The 25,716-nt window shown below is 38.5% G+C and overlaps 2 protein-coding genes across 2 annotated transcripts in view; both read right to left on the bottom strand.

Moving 5' to 3' along the window:
* The window catches only part of LOC308408916 (sterile alpha motif domain-containing protein 3-like), a gene marked incomplete at its 3' end in the record, with an annotated part of 264,006 nt that overhangs the window by 172,102 nt on the left and 66,188 nt on the right, over positions 1–25,716 (bottom strand). The gene's annotated exons all lie outside the window — the stretch shown is intronic.
* Positions 1,946–25,601, bottom strand: LOC308407161 (tripartite motif-containing protein 2-like). Its single transcript, XM_080898663.1, has 14 exons — positions 25,468–25,601; positions 14,662–15,339; positions 12,448–12,596; positions 11,157–11,337; positions 10,754–11,013; positions 9,444–9,582; positions 9,163–9,348; positions 8,379–8,574; positions 7,419–7,522; positions 7,171–7,338; positions 6,879–7,047; positions 5,923–5,993; positions 5,645–5,785; positions 1,946–5,532 (listed from the first exon to the last, which is right to left on the bottom strand). The coding sequence occupies exons 2-14, from the start codon at positions 14,758–14,760 to the stop codon at positions 5,380–5,382; spliced, it is 2,016 nt and encodes a 671-aa protein (XP_080754789.1). The 5' UTR covers positions 14,761–15,339; positions 25,468–25,601; the 3' UTR covers positions 1,946–5,379.

Raw genomic sequence — 25,716 nt, forward strand, 5'->3', positions numbered from 1 at the left:
TTTGTTTTTGTTTTGTTTTTGAATGTCAGAAATGTATATTTGTGAATGTGGAGATGTTATATTGGTTTCACTGGTAAAAATAAATAATTGAAATGGGTATATATTTGTTTTTTGTTAAGTTGCCTGTTACGTCCCCCCCGGAGGGGTCTAGGCATGCGAGTGAGGGGACCAGTAACAAATGAGTCCAGAACAGAATGAAAGGAAAACAGACAGGTGTTCTTAGTAAATAACAGTCTTTATTGTAGATAATCATAACATAAGGAGCTGGCAACGCCGTATTACCAATAACATGCCGAAAAAGGGAAAAAAAGGTTGCAACAACAAAGAACACAACAACCAAACAAGCCGTAACATTGCCTAATAATTATGCACAGTAATAGTCACCTGCACACACAGATATCCCCCTAAAATAGCTAAAACTAAAAACAAACTAAAAACTACTTCCAAAAACATTCAGCTTTGATATTAATGAGTTTTTTGGGTTCATTGAGAACATGGTTGTTGTTCAATAATAACATTATTCCTCAAAAATACAACTTGCCTAATAATTCTGCACTCCCTGTATATTAATATTTTAAACAGTGCTGCAGTGTAAAATTCGAGAACTAGACAACCAGATGAAATCACGAATGACAAACACCAAATGTAATCTTTACATCTTGTATTCAATGTTAGTCTGACATCTAAAGGTAAATCAGGTAGTCAGGTACTATGCAAAAAATAACTGAACCAAAAAGTAAAATAAATAAATAAATAAACTGCTTAAATTTGTAAAGTTGATTCATATTCATCACTAAGTGCCCTCATACACATATTAAGAGTGAGCCAAACATTAACTGTGATGCCCTAGTACTCAAATGCTCAGAAGAGCAAAAGTCAATTTTTAACCTTCCAGTTTTGTCACAGGCACAGAGCATCCATCCATCCATCCATTTTCTTCCGCTTATCCGGCGTCGGGTTGCGGGGCAGCAGCCCAAGCAGAGAAGCCCAGACCTCCCTCTCCCCAGCCACCTCCTCCAGCTTATCCGGGGGAACACCAAGGCGTTCTCAGGCCAGCCGAGAGATATAATCTCTCCAGCGTGTCCTGGGTCTGCCCCGGGGCCTCCTCCCGGTGGGACATGCCCGGAACACCTCACCCAGGAGGCGCCCAGGGGGCATCCTTGTCAGATGCCCGAACCACCTCAGCTGGCTCCTTTTGATGTGGAGGAGCACTGGCTCTACTCTGAGCCCCTCCCAAATGGCCAAACTTCTCACCCTATCTCTAAGGGAGATGCCAGCCACCCTTCGGAGGAAGTCCATTTCCGCCGCTTGTATTCGCAATCTCGTCCTTTCGGTCACTACCCACAGCTTGTGACCATAGGTGAGGGTAGGGAGGTAGATCGACCAGTAAATTGAGAGCTTCGCTTTTACACTCAGCTCTCTCTTCACCACAACAGACCGGTACAGCGTCCGCATTACTGCAGCCGCTGCACTAATCCGTCTGTCGATCTCCCGCTCCCTTCTCCCATCACTCATGAACAAGACCCCGAGATAGTTAAACTCCTCCACTTGTCGCAGGAACTCGTCCCTGACCCGGAGTGGGCACTCCACCCTTTTCCAGCTGAGGACCATGGCCTCAGATTTGGAGGTGCTGATCCTCATTCCCACCGCTTCACACTCGGCTGTGAACCGTTCCAAGCACAAAGTAGTAGTGATGTTCTGAAGAATGTTATATAAACATTTTGCAGTTGTTCAAAGAAATGAGAATACAAGACTGTCATTAGTGTAGAGATATTTAACACTGCTTTCTTAATATGACAGGCATTATACTTTCCCATGCCATCATGTAAACCTTTGATATTTTCTAACATTTGTGACTAAGGCTCTCCAAGTATATAGATGGTAAATTAGTTGACATTGCACACATTTTGGACAAAACCAAGCCATAGTAACAGCTGCTATTCAGGAATCAATGCTTTATTTTCAGTGTTGAGTGTATGTGAATATTAAGTCATAGCCCATAACAGTGAACAGACATGACAGCAGTTACAGAGCAAGAAAGACCTTGAAAGTGACACTGTATGAAAGCGATCAGTATTTTAAAAGCTGTCTTCTAAAACACCATAATAGGATTGCAGGGGGGGAAAAATCAAACCAGTGCAATACACAATGCTGTTGCATTTTCTGCTAAAAATCTTACACGTAAAACACCCACATTTGTACATATGTGCAATGGCATTTTTTATTTTTTATTTTTCAGGTTTCCAAAAGAAAATTTGCAATGGCTGTGTTGGCTACAAATGAGCTGTTTGTGTCTGAAATTGTAATTAAATCTTCTTTACTGTATTTTTCCAAAACAATCATTACTTCAAAATTACTGAGAAGGCAATTCTACCAGATCAAGCAACATTCATATGTAATACCAACATTAAGGCTCAATATCCAGTAAACAAAGCCCAGGTTACATTAGGAAACACAGTCGAATTTCTTTAAAACAATCAATAGTACCAACAAATCAAAAGATCTTATTTCAAGTTGATGAGCAAAATCTGACACTTAGCAGCATTACAGGATGCTTATGTTAGAAAATATAGTCTTAGCAAATCCATGAACAGACTAACAAATTACACAAACGAGGAGGCGCCAACCTTTTTTTTACTGGACTGAATAATGATTACTGTCATTGTATTGAAGATGAAGTTGTTTCATTGTTATTAAAAGTGATTTTGTTGTTTCTATGTGAAAAAATGATCAAAACTGACGGCTACAAACAAGTCAAAATTAATAGGTTAGCTTGTAATCAGTTATGTAAGAAAAAAGCAGTATTAGCCATTTAAAGCTAATGTTTTCATAAGGTTGGTCATTGTACTGCACTGTTTTTACAGCTAACTTATTAGTTTTGAGTTAAACGTGTTGTTGATCCCAAAATAAGGTGCTAATGAGCTATTTTTGCTAACTGATGAGCTTGATTTTTTTTTAATTTAACAAAAGATTTTAAAAAAAAGGAAACTTGACAAAATATTAACAGCAGTTCTAATTCCAGTCCCATTTCAATACAGCCTAAAGACTGAAATGTCTAGTAAGATGAAATGTAACGGGCACTTATGAATTTAAATGCACATGGTGTAACACAATCAAATGGAAAGATGAAAATAACTAATTAGATAAATAAATAATAAGCAATAAATAGAAGTAGTAAAATATATAACTTAGAGAATCTCTGACCAACTGTGAACATAATGATGAGTTTCTCAATTCCTGTTTCAGTAAAGACTAAATGTGTAAGTAATTGATGTGATGCCACTTAAACTACCACAATCAACAAAGAAGTTTGCAGTATATTAATAGTGCATGTAAAATCTCCCCAACTCGTCGCGGATGGAAATAACATAAATTCTTCTCTTACCTATTCAACAGTTTATGTAAATGCTTTGTAGTGTTGTTATTACTGGCATATAGCACTTTTCCAAATGTAAATGGCTAATGCTTGAGACTTTAACATTACTTTAACTATACTTTACTGATGTTACTGTAAATTAACTATACTTTACTGATGTTACTGTAAATTGTCTTTTAGGTTAGACTTGTAAAATGGGAGCTCGCAGTAGATGTCTGATATGTTTGGTGTCAACAGTTACATAACAACAGAGGCATGCTTCTAGAACACTGAGGTATTCTCTTTTTTGACAGAATATGTGGAATTTTACAAGCGGGCAACAGCAGTTTTTCAGAATTCTTAAAGCATTCTTGTATCCTTGTCAATAAGGAAGAATGAATAGAGACATTCTAGAATTCCTTCCCCCAAAATATCCTTCTGATATTTTGTTGCCATGGTGACAAGCATAGAGAAATATGTAAAAATAGGGCATTTCAACTGCAGGACATAGCGAGGAGTTCTGGAGAGCACATCAAATGTAAATGCAACAGCCATCCTGGTCCCCACCATTGTTGTCACTGTTGTTGTTGTTTTGATTTCATGGGACATCAGTTCTGTTAACTTATGCGTTGTGAATTGGTATCACAGACCTTGACATTGTAAAACTGGTTTGTTCACATCATAAAATCAACTGATCCTAAAATGCAGTGGAAACGAAATGGCTCAAAGGGCTCATGAGGGCACTAGACCTGTAAATGTTCCTGCAAAAGACGGCTGCTGTTACTGAGTCCAAATGTGTTGATTACAGCTTATGCAATATTATTAAACGTATCTTCACAAATATATAAGATAAATTTTTCACTTTTCCCTCATTGCAACAGGTTTATCAGGAAAAAAATATCTGAACACTCAAACCAAGCATAGACACACAATGCTTTTTGTCAAATCAAGTCAATCAGTCATTAATTCAGACAGTCAGAATTAGAGTCAAGCAATCATTTCTAATAATGAATCTATTACCTAAGATTTGTAAAGAATACTGTTATATGGGATCAAAATAACATTCCATGTTCAAACAATCCTAATGTACAAACAATGCACTTTGGACTAAAAGTGGTCTATGTCTTATAAATTTGGAATTTTTTTTGTCATATTTAGAAATAAAATCTTGTATGCTTCAGCACAATTGCTGTCCTCTCCAGCTGCGCTACCTTTAAGTTAAGTGCTTTGTTTAAGGGATGTTAAAGTGTGGCACCAAATCCACAGTGGAAGTCTCTAATTATGTAATGAAATTGGAAGACATAGGTCTCTTTTAGCTCATAATCAATTATTTTGTGTATTACATACAGCACAAGAAGGCAGAACATTAGAAAACTTTCAGTCTTTCATTTCATTCTCTCCACATTATTTCCATTATGTCCCTTTATGTCCATGTTAATGCCTTTGCTCCTTTTTATGTCTCATTGACCACATCATAAATTTAGTAAGCAGTTGTTTCTGAAGAAATCATTGTCATCTCTCTTGCAGCCTTTGTTTGGTTTTTTCATTTTATTATCTAAAGCTTTCCTCATTAGTCCATTTATAGACACTGAACCTCTCAAATTTGACATCTCTGAACCAGTATTGCATAACTTTTATCTACATCCCATTCTGCAATGTCTGTATGACAGCTGGAAATTATTGAGATTTTCACGTGAGCCAATCTTAAGCCCTCTTGAGACTCATCTGCTATCAATGTTTTGTTTTCATTTTATTTTTTTATGATCTTACCTAATAATAATCACCAAAAATATTCAAATTAGGTACTTCCGTCATGAGTTCTGGTTGGAACCCAGAATGGGAACTGAACACTTTTTCGCTGACTTTTTCATCCCTTCTATCCCATTTTCAACATTCACAGGGAGCAGTTAGAGGCTCATGCAGTAATTCATATTATTTGACAGTGCTCACTCTATCGCTTCATTTAAACCTCAACTTGTCTATCGCGTCCACGTCACCATCCCCCATCATCATCCAAGCCTCCATCATTGTAGGTAGCGGTAGACTTTAAAGCAATGATTGCCAGAGTCAGCCACTACAACGTGTCCGTCTGAAGTCAGAGCCAGACCTTGGGGTCCATAAAGAGGGTCTGCTGATGTGTTGATATAGGACAGGAAGGAGCCACTGCCATCAAACACCTGGAAATGTCGAAGATATGTATTATTTATATATAAAAACCTTACACAGCAGGGCTTTCATATATAAAAGGTTGACCGTATATAAAAGTTTTTTCATATGTTAATGTTTTACCTGTATTCTGCTATTGCCCCAGTCAGCTACAATGATGTTCCCATTAATATCCACTGCTACACCAGTGGGAGCATTGAACTGGCCGTTTCCTTCCCCATTTGAACCAAATTTCAGTACAAGCTCTCCTTCAAGCGTGAAAACCTAATCCGAGAAATAATGATAAAGATTTATTATTTTGAATCCTCTGAAACCATACTTGGACTTGATATGAAATATTAGCTTTTTTTTACCATAACATTACACTAAAACTATCCTTTAAGCTCAGTAAAATGCTGTACCTTAACAGAGTGATTATGGAAGTCTGTCACAATGATTTCATTGTTTTTGTTCACTGCTGCAAAGTGTGGACCTTTAGGAAAGAAAAACAGGAACAAAGAAATAGGTTGTACATTGTACAACGAACAATGTATTTTCAATTAGCTTTAGCCTCTTTTAACACTTTCAATTCGCAAGTATTTTAGAGAAAGGTAACACTGGTATTTGTATATCTGAATAGTTTTTGAAGTCTCTTAGAATGAAAAGAAAAAGGGGAAAAAAGAAAAGAAAAAACAAAATGTACAATATTTTACTGTTAAAGGTTGGGGTCATCAAGTGATTTAAAGGTCATAGGGTTAAACTTTAAACAGAATTTCAAGTGCACTCAGTTCTTAAATCAATTTTCAGACTTAGCAACTGCCAACCATCACCTAAATACTTTTATTAGCGCACGTAAACCTTCTGAGGTCATCAGTGATAACTACAACCCTAGCCTCAAAACCTGGGACAAAAGAGAAATGCAAGTTAAAATGTTGTTTGTTCCCTTATTGCCAAAAGTTGGGGGGTAAATGCTTTAACCCTCTCAGATCTAAGCCATCAGTTGTCCCAATCCTTAACTTTTAGGACGTATCATTTTCATTGTTTTGGCAGTCAGGGGACAAAAGGGTACGCAATCTAATTGCTCTAACTGACTATTTATATTTCTTATACTTTGTGCTGGTCACCAAAAAATGGGGTCAGGGCAGCTAGCACTGCTTTCATTACCAGTGATGACTCAGACCTCATGGGGTTAAAAACATCAATGGTTTCTATATAGTACTAACTTTTTAAAGAGCCGTTAATCTCAAGACAATCCAGAATCAAACATTTTCTCTTCATATATTTGCCTTTTCTTCTTTATGTATATTTATTCTTTACAGCCCATAGTACATTTTTGGGAATTAAATTACGTGAAATAATATAATTTAGTCCACATTACCTGCAAACTGCTTGTCACCATTGCCCCTGCTTCCAAACTTGGTAATAAGCTTTCCAGTCAGCTGAAAGATGAAGACAGTACAAGCTTTGTTGTCAACCACAATAACATGTCCGTTTTGGTCCACAGACACACCCTTTGGTCCCATGAGTCTGCCAGAGCCAAGTTTTGCCTGGTGAGCAACAAATACAAACAATAAGATTGCTGCATAAATCAACACTGAAAACATTAGAATGAGGGTTTGCTTGCAATAAAGTACAATACCCCTTCAACCCTGACATATCAGCACACATACCTTGAATTTGCCCTCACAGGAGAAAATGCTGACCCACTTATTGTCGTAGTCAGCAATAATGATGTCACCACTGGGGTGCACGGCTACACCAGTCGGACGCTGTAGCTGACCTGGCGATCGTCCCCGCACTCCAAAACGACTCTTAAATTCTCCCTCATTGCTGAAAATCTGGACATATATACATTGTTTAACTTTCGATATAAATTTGGGGTTTTTATATGAACCCTGCAGCTTTTCGAAGGCCATACCTGGACACACTGATTGTTGCTGTCAGCGATCAGTATCCTACCATTGGAAGAGGCAGCTACTCCTTGAAGATTGGTGAACTCTCCTTTATTCCTTCCCTTTGTTCCTGAATAGTGCAAAATATGATTGTAAATTCCATTATACATAAAAATGTTTTCATAAACAACTGAGACACTAACCTTTTGCATGAAGCTTCAATTTGAGTTCAATTTTCCTTGAACATACATTTGGACTAGACCTACCCCCTCAAACACAAAATACCCATGGATTGTGTTTTCTATTTTAAAAAGAAGGCTCATTTGTGTAAATTTTGTTGAAAGTAAAAGGTGAATATTTATGTTTTCTTTTTGTGTTACTGACTTTAAAGAAAGGCTTTCTATGGGAAGACCATTTCACATTTACCTAAGTTTTGAATGAATTGAAGCGAGGTCTAAAAGACATTTGAGTGGAATATTATTATCAAGACTAAAACTGGGCATTTCACCATTCCACACAAAATGTTCGTATGTGTGGTGCACCACACATACGAACATTTTTGTTCCAGGACAAATTTATGAAGTGTTTAAGGTAGGAGAAGATTAGCTATGATGTCAATACTAGAATTATTCTGACAGTCCTATCATACTTGTGTGCTAAAATAAAAAAATTTAAAAAAACAACAACAATACTACAATACTGACAATTTGGTGAATCTGAGCTTTTAAAATTCACAATGTCATTACTTTAGTCCCTTCATAAACTGTAACATGAAACAGGTAACAGACACTGAAATCAGCCAGATGAAAATTCCACCATGTTGGAAAAAGTGATGCATATGATGGGGAGAAATAAGCCCAAATTAATTGAACCATTAAAAGGGCCTTTCAGTGTCACAAAAATGAGGATATATTAGCTTTAAAAAAGCAAGTGTACAATATCCTAGTCTGTCTATACGATTCGTTTCTTCCAGCTAAATGTCTCACCGATCCTAAAAATGAGGTCGTCCTCAATGGGGTTCTGAGTTTTGCGCCGTGGGGTACCAAGGGCACTGCTGGCCCTCTTTGAGCCTTTCTTCTTCTGACCAGGTGACTTTCCTCGTCTCTTTGCTCCTTCAGATGAGCCAGTCGATGGCGTAGCATTGGCTGCTGAGTTGGTTGCCGTTGTTGTAGAGGGAGAAACCTGGAGAGAGAGCAAAAAGGGAAACACAATACACAGTAACTATGAAGGTTATATGGTTTTTGTTTGGAAAGCTTCCTACATCCTTTGCCAAAGTCAATGTATCGATGAATTTAGGGTAAGCTCAATCAAATAAATTTAGGTTTTATAATTGCTTAAGTCATGTTGCTTGAATCATTGTTGCTCAAGAACTCTGAACTTCAAGAGACAAGCATGACGTGGTCAACAATACGAGCTTTTCTGTGTTGTGTGAGGACATTAGCACAAAGTTTTGCAGTGAGATTGGACATACTTGGATGCAAGTTTCGTTTGATGGGAAGAGGATTAACAACCTCTTAGGTTCAGGCAAAACTACTTGACTAGGCCTTCATAACAATAATTATAAAGTGAGTGTCAGACAGTAATGTCATAAGCTGATGTTTCAGGTCCTGATGTCCAGTGTCCTTCAGCACAGATGCTAAAGGACACTGGACATGAATGAGCCGTACATAGGCTGTTGGTGTATATCACAGTTGCTATTAAAGGAATTTAGACATTATTTGCCAAATGGATAGTAGAAATGCACTAATATTGAAAGAAAGATCCACCTACGTCTAGTTCAGCCTCTAGAGTCTTGGTGACAGTCAGTTTGAAGGGACTTCCTTTGATGTGCTGGTCATACAAACGGAGAGCCAGTGAGAAGTCACCCTCCTTTGGCACCGTGTACACAAATTCATATGTCCCGTTCTTGTGGTCCACTATCTCACCATCTACTATGCTGCCGTCTGGTGTGAATACCTACATCGACACATCATAATGTTTTGTCACTGTTTGCATTGAAGTGTGAACACAGAGTAGAACTTAATTTTATGGAGTTTAGGTGTAGAATGAACCTCAGCAGAGAGGATCGCATTTCCACTCTTGCAGGCTCCCCCTGACTTGTCTCTTGTTACAATGGTAACAGAGGCAGGATGCCCAACAATGCATTGCTCAAGACCTGCACCCATGGCTTCGCTCTGGCTTGCCACCGCACTGAGGATGAGAAGAAAGACGAGTGTTAATGAAATGGCATTAAATCCAAAACCACAGGGTTCAATATGTTTCATCATCATTGAAATGCCCCAAAACCCCACCCCCTTAGAGACGGTGTCGGCCATGGATATAATTCCTCAGCTGCATCTTCTTCAGTGCCTTATACCAACACAGTGCAGAGCAGTTACCTGAACGCTGCTTTTACAGAGTTTGTTATCTTGTTAATAGTTTCATATCATCACTGCGTACGACTCTGGATACTGTAGCTCCTCTGACAAAGAAAGACTGAAATCAGAATTTATTGCCTTCCTGGTATAACTTTCAAAGATGCACCTTAAAGCAGATAGCTGATAAGCTGGTGTGCTTAATAATCTTTAATAATTTAGAAGCTGACAATGTAGCCTGGAAAAACAGTTTGTTGTTCTCTAAAAAAAATACAGCTAAAACATCTCGCTATTTATCGCTGATTGGAATACTTTGGTATACAGCGGATTTTATAGATTGCTCTTATTTTCTTCAGAGTCAGAGTCATGTTCCCAAGCACAGCAGCAAATGTACAACAGAATGGCTGTAAATGAAAAGGATCAAGGTGATGCAATGGCCCATTCCAGTCTTCAGCCTGACTGAAATGCTGTGGTGGGACCTTATAGGGAGCTGCGCATAAATGATACAAACAAGTCTCAATGAGCTTCTCTGATTTTAGGATTAGGCTTAAAACTTTTTAATCTTTACACTGCAGTAGGTCTAGGCTGCTGGGGTGTTCCCATGATGCACTGAGTGTTTCTGTTTTGTTTTTTTGTTTTTTCACCTTTTTTATTCACTATGTGTTTACACACCACTCTGCATGTAATTATTAGTTAGTATTAATCTCTGGCTTTCTTCCACAGTCTTTTGTCTTTCCCCTTTCACTTTAAACCAGTTGTGGCAGATGGCTGACCCTCCTTAAGCCTGCTTCTGCCAGAGGTTTCTTCCTGTTGAAAGGGAGTTTTTCTTTTCCATTTCCTTCCCCTATGCTTGCTCATACAGGGTTGTCTGACTTTTGGGTTTATTCTGTTTTTCTGTACTATTGTAGGATCTTTACTTTACAATATAAATTGCTTTGAGGCAGTTGTTGTTGTGAATTGGCATTAAATAAATAAAACTGAGTTGAACTTGATTTGAATTGTCTCACCTGGTTGTAACAATAGTCCCCAGGTTGTGTATGGACTTCCTCAGCCCATCTGTCTCCATCACCAGATCCAGCTGGTCGTTCTCTTCCGGCTGGCATGGCAAACCAAGACCAGCAAGCTCACCCAGCCTCTCCCACAGCTCTCGTTCCACCTGCAGGCTCGCCACACAGGGATCTCCAGCCAGAGCCTCCTCTGCCTGGGTACAGGTGGTTGTGATGTCCCCCTCTCCCCGTAGAAGGCTGTCTATCTGGGCTTGGAGAACCTGGAGACAGAAAAAGAAAAGTTTCATTAGACTGTTTCAGACTTTTTCATTTGATTTGTTTTATTTAAAGAAGTATACCAGTGACTGAGGAGGTTGTACTTTTACCAAAGAATCAAAGGAAAAATTAAACAAACTCTGTTCACCTTCTGTTTGAGTCCGTATGTAACTTCCAGCTCCATCAGCAGTACACTCTTTCGAACATCCAGCTGCTTGTGTAAGTCCTCGAAGCTCGATTGAATGTCCTCTTCAATGGAAGCCCTCTGATTGGTCAGCTGCTGGAGGATCTCTTTAACAAAGGACAGTACATCTGAAATCTGAGGGAGTCTAGAGAGGACACGCACAAAAGAGAAAGGCAGTTACATATCTAATTTGCAAAACAACAATAGCAAGCTTTCTTTATGCTACATTTATGTTGTTAAATGTTTACATATGCAACCTGTAACTTTAATTGAGAAAAATTAATAACATGTTATTGTTAATGTCAAGATTTTATAGTCTGGTAAATCATTTGTACTGTATTTTGCTCACTGTCCACCAGATGTCAGCATCTCTTCTTTCCTCCATCCACTGTCTGTTAATAGTTACTTGTGACTGAGTTATATTAAGTATGCCTACATTATACTTTAACTGAATATGTCAGTTGTTATGCAACTTGTTCTCCACAGCAAATACATCTGTACCTGTTTGATCTACAAGAATGAAATGCTATCAGCTGATTTGTATTTTATTTTTTTCCAATTTTGCAAACGAAAAGATGTGACTTTTAGTATTTTAAGTGCGATTTGAATGTGGGACCTACATTTACTGCTCCCTGTTTACTAATAATTCCCTACATGAATGGATGGGTATTTTCAATATAAATACTTAGTAACTTCTTTAACTTTCTACCCAAGCCCGTATGTCTTTTAAGAAATCTTTTGACTATCTCATTCCCACAGTAGCATTTAAATTAAATTCCAGAGATTATTTGTCTTTCTTGAGAAAAGTCCTTGGCCCAGAACACTGTCACTCTTCTATTTTATTCTTCCATCTTTTTTTTCTTAACAAATGTGAGGCATTTAGGGAACATCTGTGTTTTGCTGCAAAAAACAATCAATGAGCATTGCCCAAGTGACTCTTAAATGAATCTTGCTTAATGAGAGAGCCCTCTCCTGGTCTCTGGGAATTACTAAAAAAATATACAATATATAAAAATAATAAAATCCTAATAAACTCCAGCTGATATTTATCATTGGCTTACTTCTGCAGTTTATAATACATATTTAAAAAAAAGTAATTCAGCATTAAAATTTTTGGGGGGGTTTGTGTGTGTTTTTGTTGATAAATGGAAACTAGCACCACTGCACAACAGTTTAACATAAGGGTTTGTTGGGGGCACAGATTAATGGACTGAATAAAGTTTCTTAATGTTGTATCAAGTATTTCAACCTGTACCTGTCCTGAACAGTGCCCAGTCTTTCCTGCAGGTTGTTGCGGTGCTGCTCGAGGGCCTGGCTGAGGGCCACCTTAGGGTGTTCTGCATGGTTGGGAAGACAGTCCTCACACAGAGCGCACTTGCAGGCAGAGCAGTACAAGTCAGCAACCTGCAAATTGAACGGTTTACATGAAGGGAGGAAAGAGGAGAGAGAAGCTACACTATTAAGAATTGAATGCCCCATGATAGCCTAGATATTGTTTGTCTTTAGTTTAGTCTCATTGTTGTACAGTTGCTAATCAGTAACTGGATTAAACAGGAACAACATATAGATAACATGGATTAGGCTTTGGGCTTACACTTTGCAGTACATGATTCAGTCATTTCTATATGTATGAGTGAATCTGAATCTGAAAATACATGTTACAGAAATTCCCGGAGGAACCCACCCGAGGGATTAATAAAGTTTTATCTAATCTCTAATGTGAATTCAAAATTTACTGTTGAGAACCATAACTTGCTCATATCTGTCCTATAAACTTTGTTTTTGCATCATATTTCATCACAGGGCACAGTTTTATTTTCTGTTATAGTCACTTAAACTGTCCAAGAAATAGCAGCACACATACCTCCTATAAAACTGCAACTTTTTAAACCTTCTAGTTTGTAGACAACCTGCTCTACTTAATGAGCTACAGCCACCCAGTCTTTTAGAGTCCAGTCTTTACTAAGTATGTAATTGGTTCCATTTGTCTGTTTATCTGGCCGTGTTTTAGCAGGCTAGTTGCCACAGTTTTCAAGATATCATGTTCAAATTTAGTCTGATGGTAGATACCAATTAAGGTTCAAGCTGATTTTATTTTTGCTGAAAATCAGTTCAAGGTCACACCAAAAGTGAAAATCAGTAAAAATGTTATATTACCCCAATTTTTTTATGGCTCATCTTTAAACTTTACAGGTATATACAAGGCCTTGGGCGACATGAGTACCTAGGATGGCTAAGCATTTGACTTAGACCTTCATTGTTAGTGCCAAAGGACAAAGTTGACATAGAAGACAAGATTTAAAGAAACCATATTGAGTGTGATATATACACTATGAAAGGGCATAGAGTGTGCTGTACCATGCATTTTTTTGGCAATACTATTCCATACGATATTACAATGAAACCGTAGAGTTTTGTAGAATCACGAACTGCGTGAAAATATATGTTAAAATCTCAAGTTTTTACATGATAAGAACCAATGATTTTTGCAGATTCTGCTCCCACCATGTGGGCAAAGGTAGTAAAATACACTGTTTTAGTATGCAATGCTTCAAGGCCAATAATATGTGAAATGTGAATTCAGAATTTACTGTTAAGAACCATAACCGTATTTTGCAATACTATTCCATACGATATTACAATGAAACCATAGAGTTTTGTAGAATCACGAACTGCGTAAAAATATATGTTAAATACACCGTTTTAGTATGAAATGCTTCAAGGCCATAGGTCAAAGGTCTGGGTCACACAAATCAAGAAAAACCTTGGGGGAGCTAGAAACTTTCTTTGTTTGAGCTCTTTAAAAAAAATACAGTATTGCTTGAATTCACAATGACACAAAAGATTAATATGCTTTACTAAATTTCCATATGAATAATGCTAACATCAGCATAAATGATCTATAAAAACTCCTGATGTCATCAGCACACATAATCTGTGAAAACATCCGATATTCAAGTTAAATGGCGTTTGAATTATTCTCATTTTGTTCATATAGGCATATACTACCAAACCCAAGTCCGAAAAAATCAAAGAGTTATCGTTTGTTTGTGTAAAACTCGAGACGCTTGTCATGTGTTGTAGGTAGATGTCCTATCTTTGGCTTCAGTTTCAGTTTAGCTGGCAGGGACAGTCTATATTGGAGGTAATATAAAATAAATAAATAAATAAATAAATATGGATTGAATATAAAAATAAATAAGGATGATAATATGGAGGTTAAGCATAAACATAAATGGATATGAACAGAATTACAGGCGAGGCATAACTTTGTATGGTATTGGAAGACTTCTGGTTTCCTTTTGTACCACTGATGTTTAACAGAAAGGTTTATTCTTAGCCAACTGAAATTTACCTCCAAGGTTTAAGCTGATTTTGGCTTTGTGCGATATGTGGACAAGTTTTTGCTGGCTTTCATGTCACTTTTCATATGTAGTTCAGGACATTTGCACACCTATTGAATACCTACCTTCCCTGCATGTTGTGGGCAGGCGTTTTTGCCAGGTGGAGCCTCCAGGACGGTGCACTCCTCACTGCTGCTATCTGGGGAGTGTTGGTGGGCCTCCATCTGCAAGTGGCAGCCTGGTGAGGGTAAACCTCCAAACACACCCCTTTTTCCACTCTGCAGCCAGGGGAAGGGGCTTTATGTTTGGATACAAGGTTCCAGATGTATTTTTGTACTGTTTGTTTTTGTAAGCTCCTTGTCTCACCCTTTTATTCCATTGTGTATTCAACATAAAAAGGATCAAATGTTCATATGAACTCCTTGTGATAACTCTTGGCGGATGCTAGATCTCTGGAAAAGCACATCAACATTTCACACACAAAGAAGAATGCCAGAAATCCAGATGCAGGTTTGGTTTTTCTGTAATTTCAGGGCACAGTAATCCAGGCTTGTGAGCTTGTAGTCAATGAAACTTGGCATAGGTTATTCCACTATGGGGGGAAAGAGTGTCCAGGTGTCCACATTTAGGTACATATCCCATTTAAAACATCTTTCTGCTTCCATGTGTTGTTTCTTCAAGCACATAAACCGAGTGAATGAAAGTAGTCAATCCTCTTTAGGTTTTATTGGGTGAAAAGCAATGAACTATGGTGTTAATTTGATTCACATAGGGTTCAAGCTGTGGGCAGATCACACTGTGTCCTGCAGAAACGAGACAGAGAGAGGGATGAGGATTAGTTGGAAAAGCAGATAAACACAGAGAGACAAGAGAGATTATTTACTTAAGCTTCAAACTCTTGACTGTGTTCCTTTATACTTTTTCATTTTGCTTTTGTCTCAGTCTTAAGATTGAATCAGGTAGATTAAATTTGATTAAAAAATGTGGGTTATAATGGCAGCACAGTAGCACAGCGGTTAGCACTGTTGCCTCACAGCAAGAAGGTCCTGAGTTCAATGAGTTCTGTGTGGAGTTTGCATGTTCTCCCCGTGCTTGCGTGGGTTCTCCCTGGGTACTCTGACGCCCTCCCACAGTCCAAAGATATGCAGTTAATGTGGATAGGTTAATTGATCGATCTAAATTGCCCATAAGTGTGAATGTGAGTGCGAATGGTTGTCTGTCTCTGTGTGTTAGCCCTGCGACAAACTGGCGACCTGTCCAAGGTGTACCCTGCCTCTCGCCCTATGACTGCTGGGATAGGCTCCAGTGTCACCCTGAAAAGGATAAATGGAAGCGAATGGATGGATGAGTTAAAGTACCTCAAACTGTTGTTCTTCTCGCTGCCACTAAATGAAAAACCTTTATGGCATTGGGAAAACTGTATTTCCATGGGTAATGAGTGTGCAATGCCTTTTATCTTTTCAGGCATTCACGGAATCACAAAATCCTGCAGTTACTTGACCAAGTGTCATGTATGAGTTTCCCTCTGAATGAACCAGCCAGTGATCTGCTTTTACTGGCCATAAAGTGGAGCTGAGTTGTCTTGGTTACAGTCTGCAAACACGCTATAGGACAAAGCAAATTCGGTCAGAATGAAAGTAATTTTTAAAAAAAAAAAGTTATTTCTCATGCTCCCAAAGTTTCTTTTCTATATTTTCATTTCAGATATTTTATCTAATCACAAGCAATAGTATAGAGTGCTTTTCTTTTAAAGAGCACCAAGCAGCAATGTCACCAGTTTAAAAATGAAACATAAGTTCCAAAAACTGCAGTTCCTCCAGTGGCCACTGGAGCCTGTCTCCATATGTGAGCTAAATTACCATTTTATTCCATTAAAATGTCTGGTAGAAATACATCATTGGTCTCTGTAGCTAATTCCCCCTTTATGACAACTAAAAGATAAAATTTATATGTAACTCAGCAGTTTAGCCTGTTGATGGTATAAAGTAAGGGCCAACTTACTTATAAAGTAAGTATCAGCCAGAGCAGATAGTTCTCTGCTCAGTTTCACCTGCTCTGAGCTGAGTCACTGAATTTGATTTCTCAACCATGTTTGAGCCATTGGTCCCTTTCAGAGCATTTTTAATGCTATTATCTGACAAATAATACTTGTTGTGAGGAACCACGTTTCCAATCAGTTTTGGCTAGCTGACTGACAATTATCCAGGCTAGTGAGTTTGTAGTCAATGAAACTTGGCATATGTTATTCCATTATATTCACTGAACTAGACTTTGTAACTGTGTTTGTAACTTATAAAATTCATTATTCGTTGGATCTGATAACATTTCTTTTTTCTTTGTTTTACTTAATTTCTTAGATTTGTGTTACAGATAGATTGTATAATGTTTTTTAGGAAAAACAAATATTGGCAAACTGTAAAATTATTTCTACATGTAAATCCAATTTGACATACAGTGGGGCAAAAAAGTATTTAGTCAGCCACCGATTGTGCAAGTTCCCCCACTTAAAATGATGACAGAGGTCAGTAATTTGCACCAGAGGTACACTTCAACTGTGAGAGACAGAATGTGAAAAAAAATCCATGAATCCACATGGTAGGATTTGTAAAGAATTTATTCGTAAATTAGGGTGGAAAATAAGTATTTGGTCACCTCAAACAAGGAAAATCTCTGGCTCTCACAGACCTGTAACGTCTTCTGTAAGAAGCTTTTCTGTCCCCCACTCGTTACCTGTATGGCAGCTGTTTGAACTCATCATCTGTATAAAAGACACCTGTCCACAGCCTCAAACAGTCAGACTCCAAACTCCGCCATGGCCAAGACCAAAGAGCTTTCGAAGGACACCAGGAAAAGTATTGTAGACCTGCACCAGACTGGGAAGAGTGAATCTACAATAGGCAAGCAGCTTGGTGTGAAAAAATCAACTGTGGGAGCAATCATCAGAAAATGGAAGACATACAAGACCACTGATAATCTCCCTCGATCTGGGGCTCCACGCAAGATCTCATCCCGTGGGGTCAAAATGATCATGAGAACGGTGAGCAAAGATCCCAGAACCACACGGGGGGACCTGGTGAATGACCTGCAGAGAGCTGGGACCAAAGTAACAAAGGTCACCATCAGTAACACACTACAACGGCAGGGAATCAAATCCCGCAGTGCCAGACGTGTTCCGCTGCTGAAGCCAGTGCATGTCCAGGCCCGTCTGAAGTTTGCCAGAGAGCACATGGATGATACAGCAGAGGATTGGGAGAATGTCATGTGGTCAGATGAAACCAAAGTAGAACTTTTTGGTATAAACTCAACTCGTCGTGTTTGGTGGAGGAAGAATAATGAGTTGCATCCCAAGAACACCATACCTACTGTGAAGCATGGGGGTGGAAACATCATGCTATGGGGCTGTTTTTCTGCCAAGGGGACAGGACGACTGATCCGTGTTAAGGACAGAATGAATGGGTCCATGTATCGTGAGATTTTGAGCCAAAACCTCCTTCCATCAGTGAGAACTTTGAAGATGAAACGAGGCTGGGTCTTCCAACATGACAATGATCCAAAACACACCGCCCGGGCAACAAAGGAGTGGCTCCGTAAGAAGCATTTGAAAGTCCTGGAGTGGCCTAGCCAGTCTCCAGACCTCAACCCCATAGAAAAGCTGTGGCGGGAGTTGAAAGTGCGTGTTGCTCGGCGACAGCCCCAAAACATCACTGCTCTCGAGAAGATCTGCATGGAGGAATGGGCCAAAATACCAGCTACTGTGTGTGCAAACCTGGTAAAGACCTATAGTAAACGTTTGACCTCTGTTATTGCCAACAAAGGTTATGTTACAAAGTATTGAGTTGTATTTTTGTTATTGACCAAATACTTATTTTCCACCCTGATTTACGAATAAATTCTTTACAAATCCTACCATGTGGATTCATGGATTTTTTTTTCACATTCTGTCTCTCACAGTTGAAGTGTACCTCTGGTGCAAATTACTGACCTCTGTCATCATTTTAGGTGGGGGAACTTGCACAATCGGTGGCTGACTAAATACTTTTTTGCCCCACTGTATTTGATTTAAATGTAGATAAAAGTGGTTTAAATTGTCTTGTCTAGCCAGCCTGGTCCTCTTTCTGGCCTTTCTTAATGTTAGCTAATGAGTCAAGCTTTAGTACTGTCGGCTTTGTTTGGCATAGTCTCACTTTAATATTTTGATATGACGCTGTTTGATTTATGTTAATATTTCCTGGCTTTAAGTTGCTATTAAATTGGATTGGATTCCATATTTCAAATGCATTTAATTAATGCTGCGTTTGAGAGGTTTTATGAGAGGTAACATACATGTCCACTGGTTTATTGTTAAAAGGCTACTATTTGCCTCTAAAAACTCTTCCAACTTTCCCGGGAACTGCTAATTAATATCGACAAAGTTTTTCCAGTTGCCAATATAAACATGTGTTTATAGTACTATGTGTACTAGCTGGAAAAAATACACAAATGCTGATATATTCACATGAAAAAGAGGGTTTTTTTCACAGGACTCTATGTTGTCTGGTGAAAAACTCTTTTAAAACGACACTGCATGATTCAGCACATTAAAGAACCATGACTTTATCAGTCTCTCACATTGTTGTGGAGGGATTATGGCCACTCTTCTTTACACGTTTTATGTCTTTACAACATTGCCTCAGCTGTTTGAGGTTTGCTAGAGTTCATCTATGCACAGCTCCCTTAATGTCCCACCACTGCATTTCAGTCAGGGTGACATCTGGACGTGAGTGGGCCGTTGCAGCATCTTGGTTCTTTTCTTTTTCAGCCATTCTGTTAAACATTCACTTGTGTGCTTGGGATAATTTTCCTTTTGCATGACCCAATTTGGACCAAGTTTATGCTGTTGCACAGATGGCTTCACATTTGACGACTATCAAAATTTCAGTTTTATAGAGGTGTTGATAAGCAGTTAACCACATGCATTTAATTGGCTGCACCTGGTTGCTACTCACCCTCTATCATGTAAACATAATGCATTAAAGGTGGGTTTAATATTTCACCTGACTGGATAGCCTCCCAAGTGGTACGATACATCAAGCTTAACCTGTATAGGAAGCCCATGGACAGATGCCACAAACAGGGGGATGACTGCATGTTGTTGCTTGTTGGACCACCAGGAACAGCAAATGTGGAGTAAAATACTATGAAGAGCTTCTGGAAGCAGTAATGTAGGTCAACAAAATGTCTTCAAAGTGATGGACAACAGAGAGGGAGCCGGGTGGGGAGGGAGGTTCTGGTTTCCATAGTAACAGACTGCATAGGACTGGGGTGAGGGGGTTCACCAGCTAGAAGGAAATACACCAAAAAGTGAAGCAATCATGTCCTCTATAATCCCAGAAATTTAGTTTAAATTTAGCTGGCAGTGTGCTGAGAGCTGCAATGATTATGGCTCGGTTCACAAAGTGTTCCAGGTCTGTTTTTTTGGTTAATTTTTTTTTTGCTTTTTCTTTTTACTATCATGTTAAAGTCACAGAGATGGTGGTAATAATGCTGAATCAGTGTGAACGCCTAAACTAAAAATAGACTTTTAGCTATGGTCCCACAGCACATGATAGAAAAAAGCTCAATTTGTTCCACTGAAAATGGAGAAAAAAACATTAATCTGTCAGTTCTTTAAAAACTTTCTTCTTTGGGGTGGCTGTAGCTCAGGTGGCAGAGCAGGTCAGCCACTAATCAGAAGGTCGGTGGTTCGATCCCAGGCTGCATCCTGGCTGCATGCCAAATATCCTTGGGCAAGATACTAACCCCGTGTTTGCCTACTGGTGGTGGTCAGAGGGCCCGGTGGCGCCAGTGTCCGGCAGCCTCGCCTCTGTCAGTGCGCCCCAGGGCAGCTGTGGCTACAATGTAGCTTGCTATCGCCAGTGTGTGAATGTGTGGGTGAATGACTGAATGTAGTGTAAAGCGCTTTGGGGTCCTATGGACTAGAAAAGCGCTATACAAATGCAGGCCAAAACAACAACACTTTAACTAAATGCACACTACCAGTGTACAGTGCACTGTACACATAAAGCAGGAAACCCCATAACAGATGCAGGATCACTGCCTGTGGGTTAAGGGGGGACATGCATCTAATGAAACATGTTAAGTGTTTCATATGCAAGGATTAAAATAACTTTACATTTACGAACATTTAATACTAACTACTATGTGTATACTCTACACCACTGCAAATAAATCAAAATACAATAAAAAATAAAATGAATGTCATATTTTATTACACATGTGACGAATGACTAACTGTGTGCTTTTGTGAACAGTAAATGTTGTTTTTGCATGAATAATTGTGTTCTTAATTATGGTTTGCAAATGTTTTTGATTTTTCTTTTTTTCTCTTTCTTATAAATTTAACATTTTTATTTAATTGCTAGAAGAATTAAAGAAAATAAACTCACTTGACTTTTTAATAAAAGTAAGTTAAATTACCATATTACTATGAATTAACATGTATGTAAATAAAAACTGGCAAGTGTAAAAGCCATAAATAATATCATTTTTATAAGAGAAAATGTTGTTTTTATGTTTTCAGTTTTAAGTAATTGGCTGCTTTTCTTTTGCTGTAAATCCATGTAAATTTTAACTAGTTGACAAAACAAGGTTATGAGCAGTGCTGCTTTTGGAAGCCTGACTGTTTTCCTTCTCTCTTTGTGTCTGGTGTCTAGGTTTATTTTTCATTGTCACTTTGCTCAGCCAAAGCATATACACTCCCATATCTGTGGGTAAAATATAAAAAGGAATATTTTCATGAATAATTCACAAAGAGGAGGGATTATGGTTACGAGTTCTCTGTGATCTTGTATATAATCCTGTTTTAACACCTCCTCCCCCAGAAAACACGACCTCGACTGATGTGAAAGCAACCTTACACAGACAAGCTCACACTTTATGTCTGTCTGAAACACACACACACAAACGTGGCACATTGAAGGAAATTATTTTTCTGACATTTCCCTTCTTTCCACTCTTCTTTCTTCTCAGTCCTTCTTTGCTCTACAATGCTTTTGCTGTGTTTGGGTGTTTGTGTGCACTTGTGTGTGGTGGCTGCCTGTAACTGCCACAGTGCAAAGAGACAATCGAACCCTTTCTCTCTGTTTTGTTTTCTTTCCTCACAGATTCATAAAGAAGAGTCAGCGATTCATCAATGCTTTGCATGTATCTGCATGTTCTCCCATACACGGGTTCACACTGATGTCTGTGTTTAATCTTCTCACACTATTTTGAGGAATAGCTACACTATATTGCTCAGATCTATATCAGCTACAAGTCAAACCCATCCACAATTCCAGCTGGTAAATTTCACACAGGACGCTATATAAGTTGCTTTAACCTGCCCATAGTTGCTGTTGGTGCACATCTGCAAGCTGCTTTCAACCCACCTCCATTTCAGCTCCTAGTGTTCATGTTTTGTCATGCTGCTCATCTCCCTGCTTCTGCTTTTCCCTGTATCTTAATGAATGGGCCGGGAACTCCCAGCAAATGTAAATTTCTGCAGAAGAAAATGATCGTCATCTTTTGATCACAGTGGTCTTGAACTGAGATATTTTCTCGTCGTTCCCCACTTTAGTAAAGGTACAGCACTAACTAAAAACCCAAAATATATCTATCATGGACAGTTTCATTGTAAAAGTAATTCTGTAGGAGTCACTTTGCTCTCTTCAAAAAGATTATAAACAGTAACATCAACAATGTAATAGTTCATCGATCTCACAGTTCATCACTATTCACAGGTTATTACCTTAACTTTGACCTTGGCTTTGGGTGAAGACCTATTAGGTGATCATTGTGTGCAAGTTTCACCAAAATCTGACAAATACTGTAGGAGGAAGAATGATTCTTGTGAACTGTGGAAGGACGGATGCCTCACCTCAATGGTTCTTTGGCCAGATGAGCTCAAACTGCTGTTAACTCATCTGCATTCACAGTCTTACCATTTAAAGCTAAATTGTGATCAACTTGGGCCGCTCACTGTCTATAAACTAAATATGCTCATAAAGCATCTACAGTGTCTGGGGTTAAAAGGTCATGCTCAAGTCCAAAACACTGCAGTTCCTATATGGACCACTAGAGGCTCCAAACATGAGTAGATCTCCATAGACAGCTCTGTTAAAATCCCATGTGTACATCAGAAATATTTACAGCCTGCTACAAAGAATGCTTTTGGTCTGTGTGTTTCTCTAGTTTCTCTCTTTATGGAAGCTGTACAAATTTTGTACAGCTTCCATAAACCTTTGTTTGCAAGTTTGTTTGTTTATAATAGCTTATTTGTTTGGATTTTGTTGAGGCTTAAAGTTAGAAGTAAGGCAACTGTAAGTTACTGCTTGGCATTCAAGAGAAATATGGAGGACATAGAAGGATGGAAGTGAATGATTCAGTGCAGTAACTCCAAAGGAAGAAACTGAAACTCTTAACTAATTACCGTACATATATATGAACATTTTATAAGCTAACAGCACGCGCTGAATGGAAAGTCATCATTTAAATCAGAAATAGTAAGTAATCAAAGTTGTTGTATTCATTAAAAGATAGACATCACGGGCACCTGACATAGTAATACATTAATTTCACTTGATTTTGAATGCCGGTTAAACAAAAGGCTGGTTATTACAAACGAAATACTTTGATTTAATTAGAGAGAGACTTACATCATGTTGGCTCAGCAGAGCAGCGTCCATTAGAGGATTGTGAGATTTCTTTAGAAGTCAAAAGAAAAAAAAACAAAACATCCTGCCTGCAGCCTGAGAAACGTACCAGTGGAACCAGTTTCTGAAGAGCTTGCCAGTAAATATACAGTGTGGCATCACACACATACACACAGAGTCAGGTAATCTGATCTGTCTCCCTTTGTATTCCCGTGGGAATGTTTCTGTTTTTCTCTTTGTTTTAATCACTCCTCTGTCTCTCTTCTATAAGTTGTAATTACCTTTTTCTTTCTCCATGGTTTCTATTGAAAATGTTTCATCACTTCATCTATTTATTTGTCTTTGTAGGCTTTTTAATTTTATGCCCAGTTTACAGATTTCATCAAAGCACCTCTTTTTCACTATCTTTATGCTTGTTTGCAATTTGCACTTCTTCGTGCATATTTTTTTTCTTTTTATAGTCAAATTTCTGTTTTTGTTTCTTACTTTTCTGGCTCCTCTCATCTTGTTTTTCTTTAAAGTCTTTTCTGTGACCCAGCTTGTCACTCTGCACTCACCTAGGATAGACTATATTGGATGAGCTGTTAAGTAAATGGATGATTAGTAATCTTTTTGATGTGTTTTCTAGTAGCTTTGCTCCTTCTTGAGTAATTTGTAGTTCATCCAGTTCATCCTGCAGACATATATTTTCATGCTTGTCACTACTGACCATGTGGTCATAACATACTTGAACTCAAACACTTAAGCTCAGTTATCAGGGTTAGATTGTCCTGGATACGACCATTTACAAAACCTCTAACTATTTAGTTACAAACTTAAATGTAACACAATAACTGTGATGATAATGAAGTCCTGGTCCATCCTTAATGTTTTGTGACTCTTATTTATTTTGTTCGCCTTCGCAGTGATTTTGCATCTTTTAATGCTCGTCTTTGTAGCATTTTGCCTCTGTTCTGGTTGCTGGTGTGTCTGTGTAGTGATTTACAGTTTTTGTTTCCTATTCAGGGTTTTTTTCTGTGTGGAGATGATTTTTGTGTGTGTGAAATCTGTTGTGGTCGTTTTGTGTGTCATTGTAGCTGTTTTGCATCTTTTCATGCTAATTTTGTGTCTCTTTATTGTAATTTTACAATGTTTCTTTTATTTTCATTTTATAAATCTTTGTGTTTTTTATGATGTTAGATTTTTATCTTGGTGTTGGATAAGCAGAAGAGAATAGTCAGATGTGTCTTGTCTTTTTAATTTAGTATCTCTTTACATTTGTTATTTGTTTGTTGAATGTTTGCATCTGTTAAAAGTTATTTAGCATCTCTTTAGTGATTTTTTTCAGTTGTTTTTCTTCTTTCGGAGTACTTTTTTTATGGCTTTGCATATGTTTTTTTTGCATTTTTGATTGCTTTGCTTCGCTTTGTGGTGACTCGATGCGTCTTTGGGGAGATTTTGCACATTTTTAACTGTTGCATTTCTTTTGCAGTCGGTTTGATTTTCTTTGTAGTTTTGTGTCTTTGTGTTTTTTTCTCTGTTATTTTTTTATGCTTTTAACTTTCAGTTTTGGGTCTCTTTGCAGCGATTTTGTGCCTTTTTCATATCTTCTTTAGTCATTTTTGCTTGTTCTTGTAGATGTTTTTCATGTCTTCTGGCTTTTTTTCTGTATCATTATTGCTTATTTGGCATCTTTTCAGTAATTTCAACATCTTCTCTTCATCTCTGTGGTCAGTTTATTTTTTGTAGTCACTCGACTGACTTTAAATGAAGAAGCATTAACTTCAAACATCAAACAAGCTCTGACCTGCTGCTCCCTGCCCCTACTGTCTGTTTGCTAATCCAGCCATATCTGTATGTGTTTGTCTGTTTATATGTGGCTGTAGAAATTAAAGCAGATCAGCCCAGTTTTGGTTCACAGGAGTGACGTACCTACTGTTACTGTTAGCACTCAGGATGCTAACCTGCATTTACAGGCCTGGCAGCACACACACACACACACACACACAAACACATACACACTCACACACACAGGCTTGTATGTGCTTTAAAGCTGATCAGTTTCTTCATGCATTCATTCATTCAGTCCTCCACCTTCATCCATCTGCAGTCTGTCCATCCTCCCCTCTTCCCTCTCTCTCCCTATCAAGAAAACACAGCATGCTACAGCTGCTGCTGCTGTCATCCTCACACATTCCTCCACCCATCAATCATCCAGCCATCCATCTGTCCACGCAGTCGTCCGTCTGTCCTCTCATCTTGGAAATTAAAGAGAGCACTCACCATGTTTTCCTCAGACGCAGCCGATCACTGCTGTCTGTTCTCCAGCCTGAAGCCATCGCGTCACGAGAGCGTCTTGTTTGCTGCCTGTCCTCTTAGTGTGTGTGTGTGTGTGTGGGAGGGGGAGGATATCATCGTCACGGCAACACCAGCAGCTTGCAGCAGCAGCACCACCAGACAGAGGAGGGAGGGGATGAAGAGGAGGGGAAGAGGAGGAACGCACCAAACAGTCATCTTTGCAGCATCCACCAA

This window comes from Rhamphochromis sp. 'chilingali' (genome assembly GCF_963969265.1).
Source record: "Rhamphochromis sp. 'chilingali' genome assembly, chromosome: 1".
NCBI classification, from domain to species: domain Eukaryota; kingdom Metazoa; phylum Chordata; class Actinopteri; order Cichliformes; family Cichlidae; genus Rhamphochromis; species Rhamphochromis sp. 'chilingali'.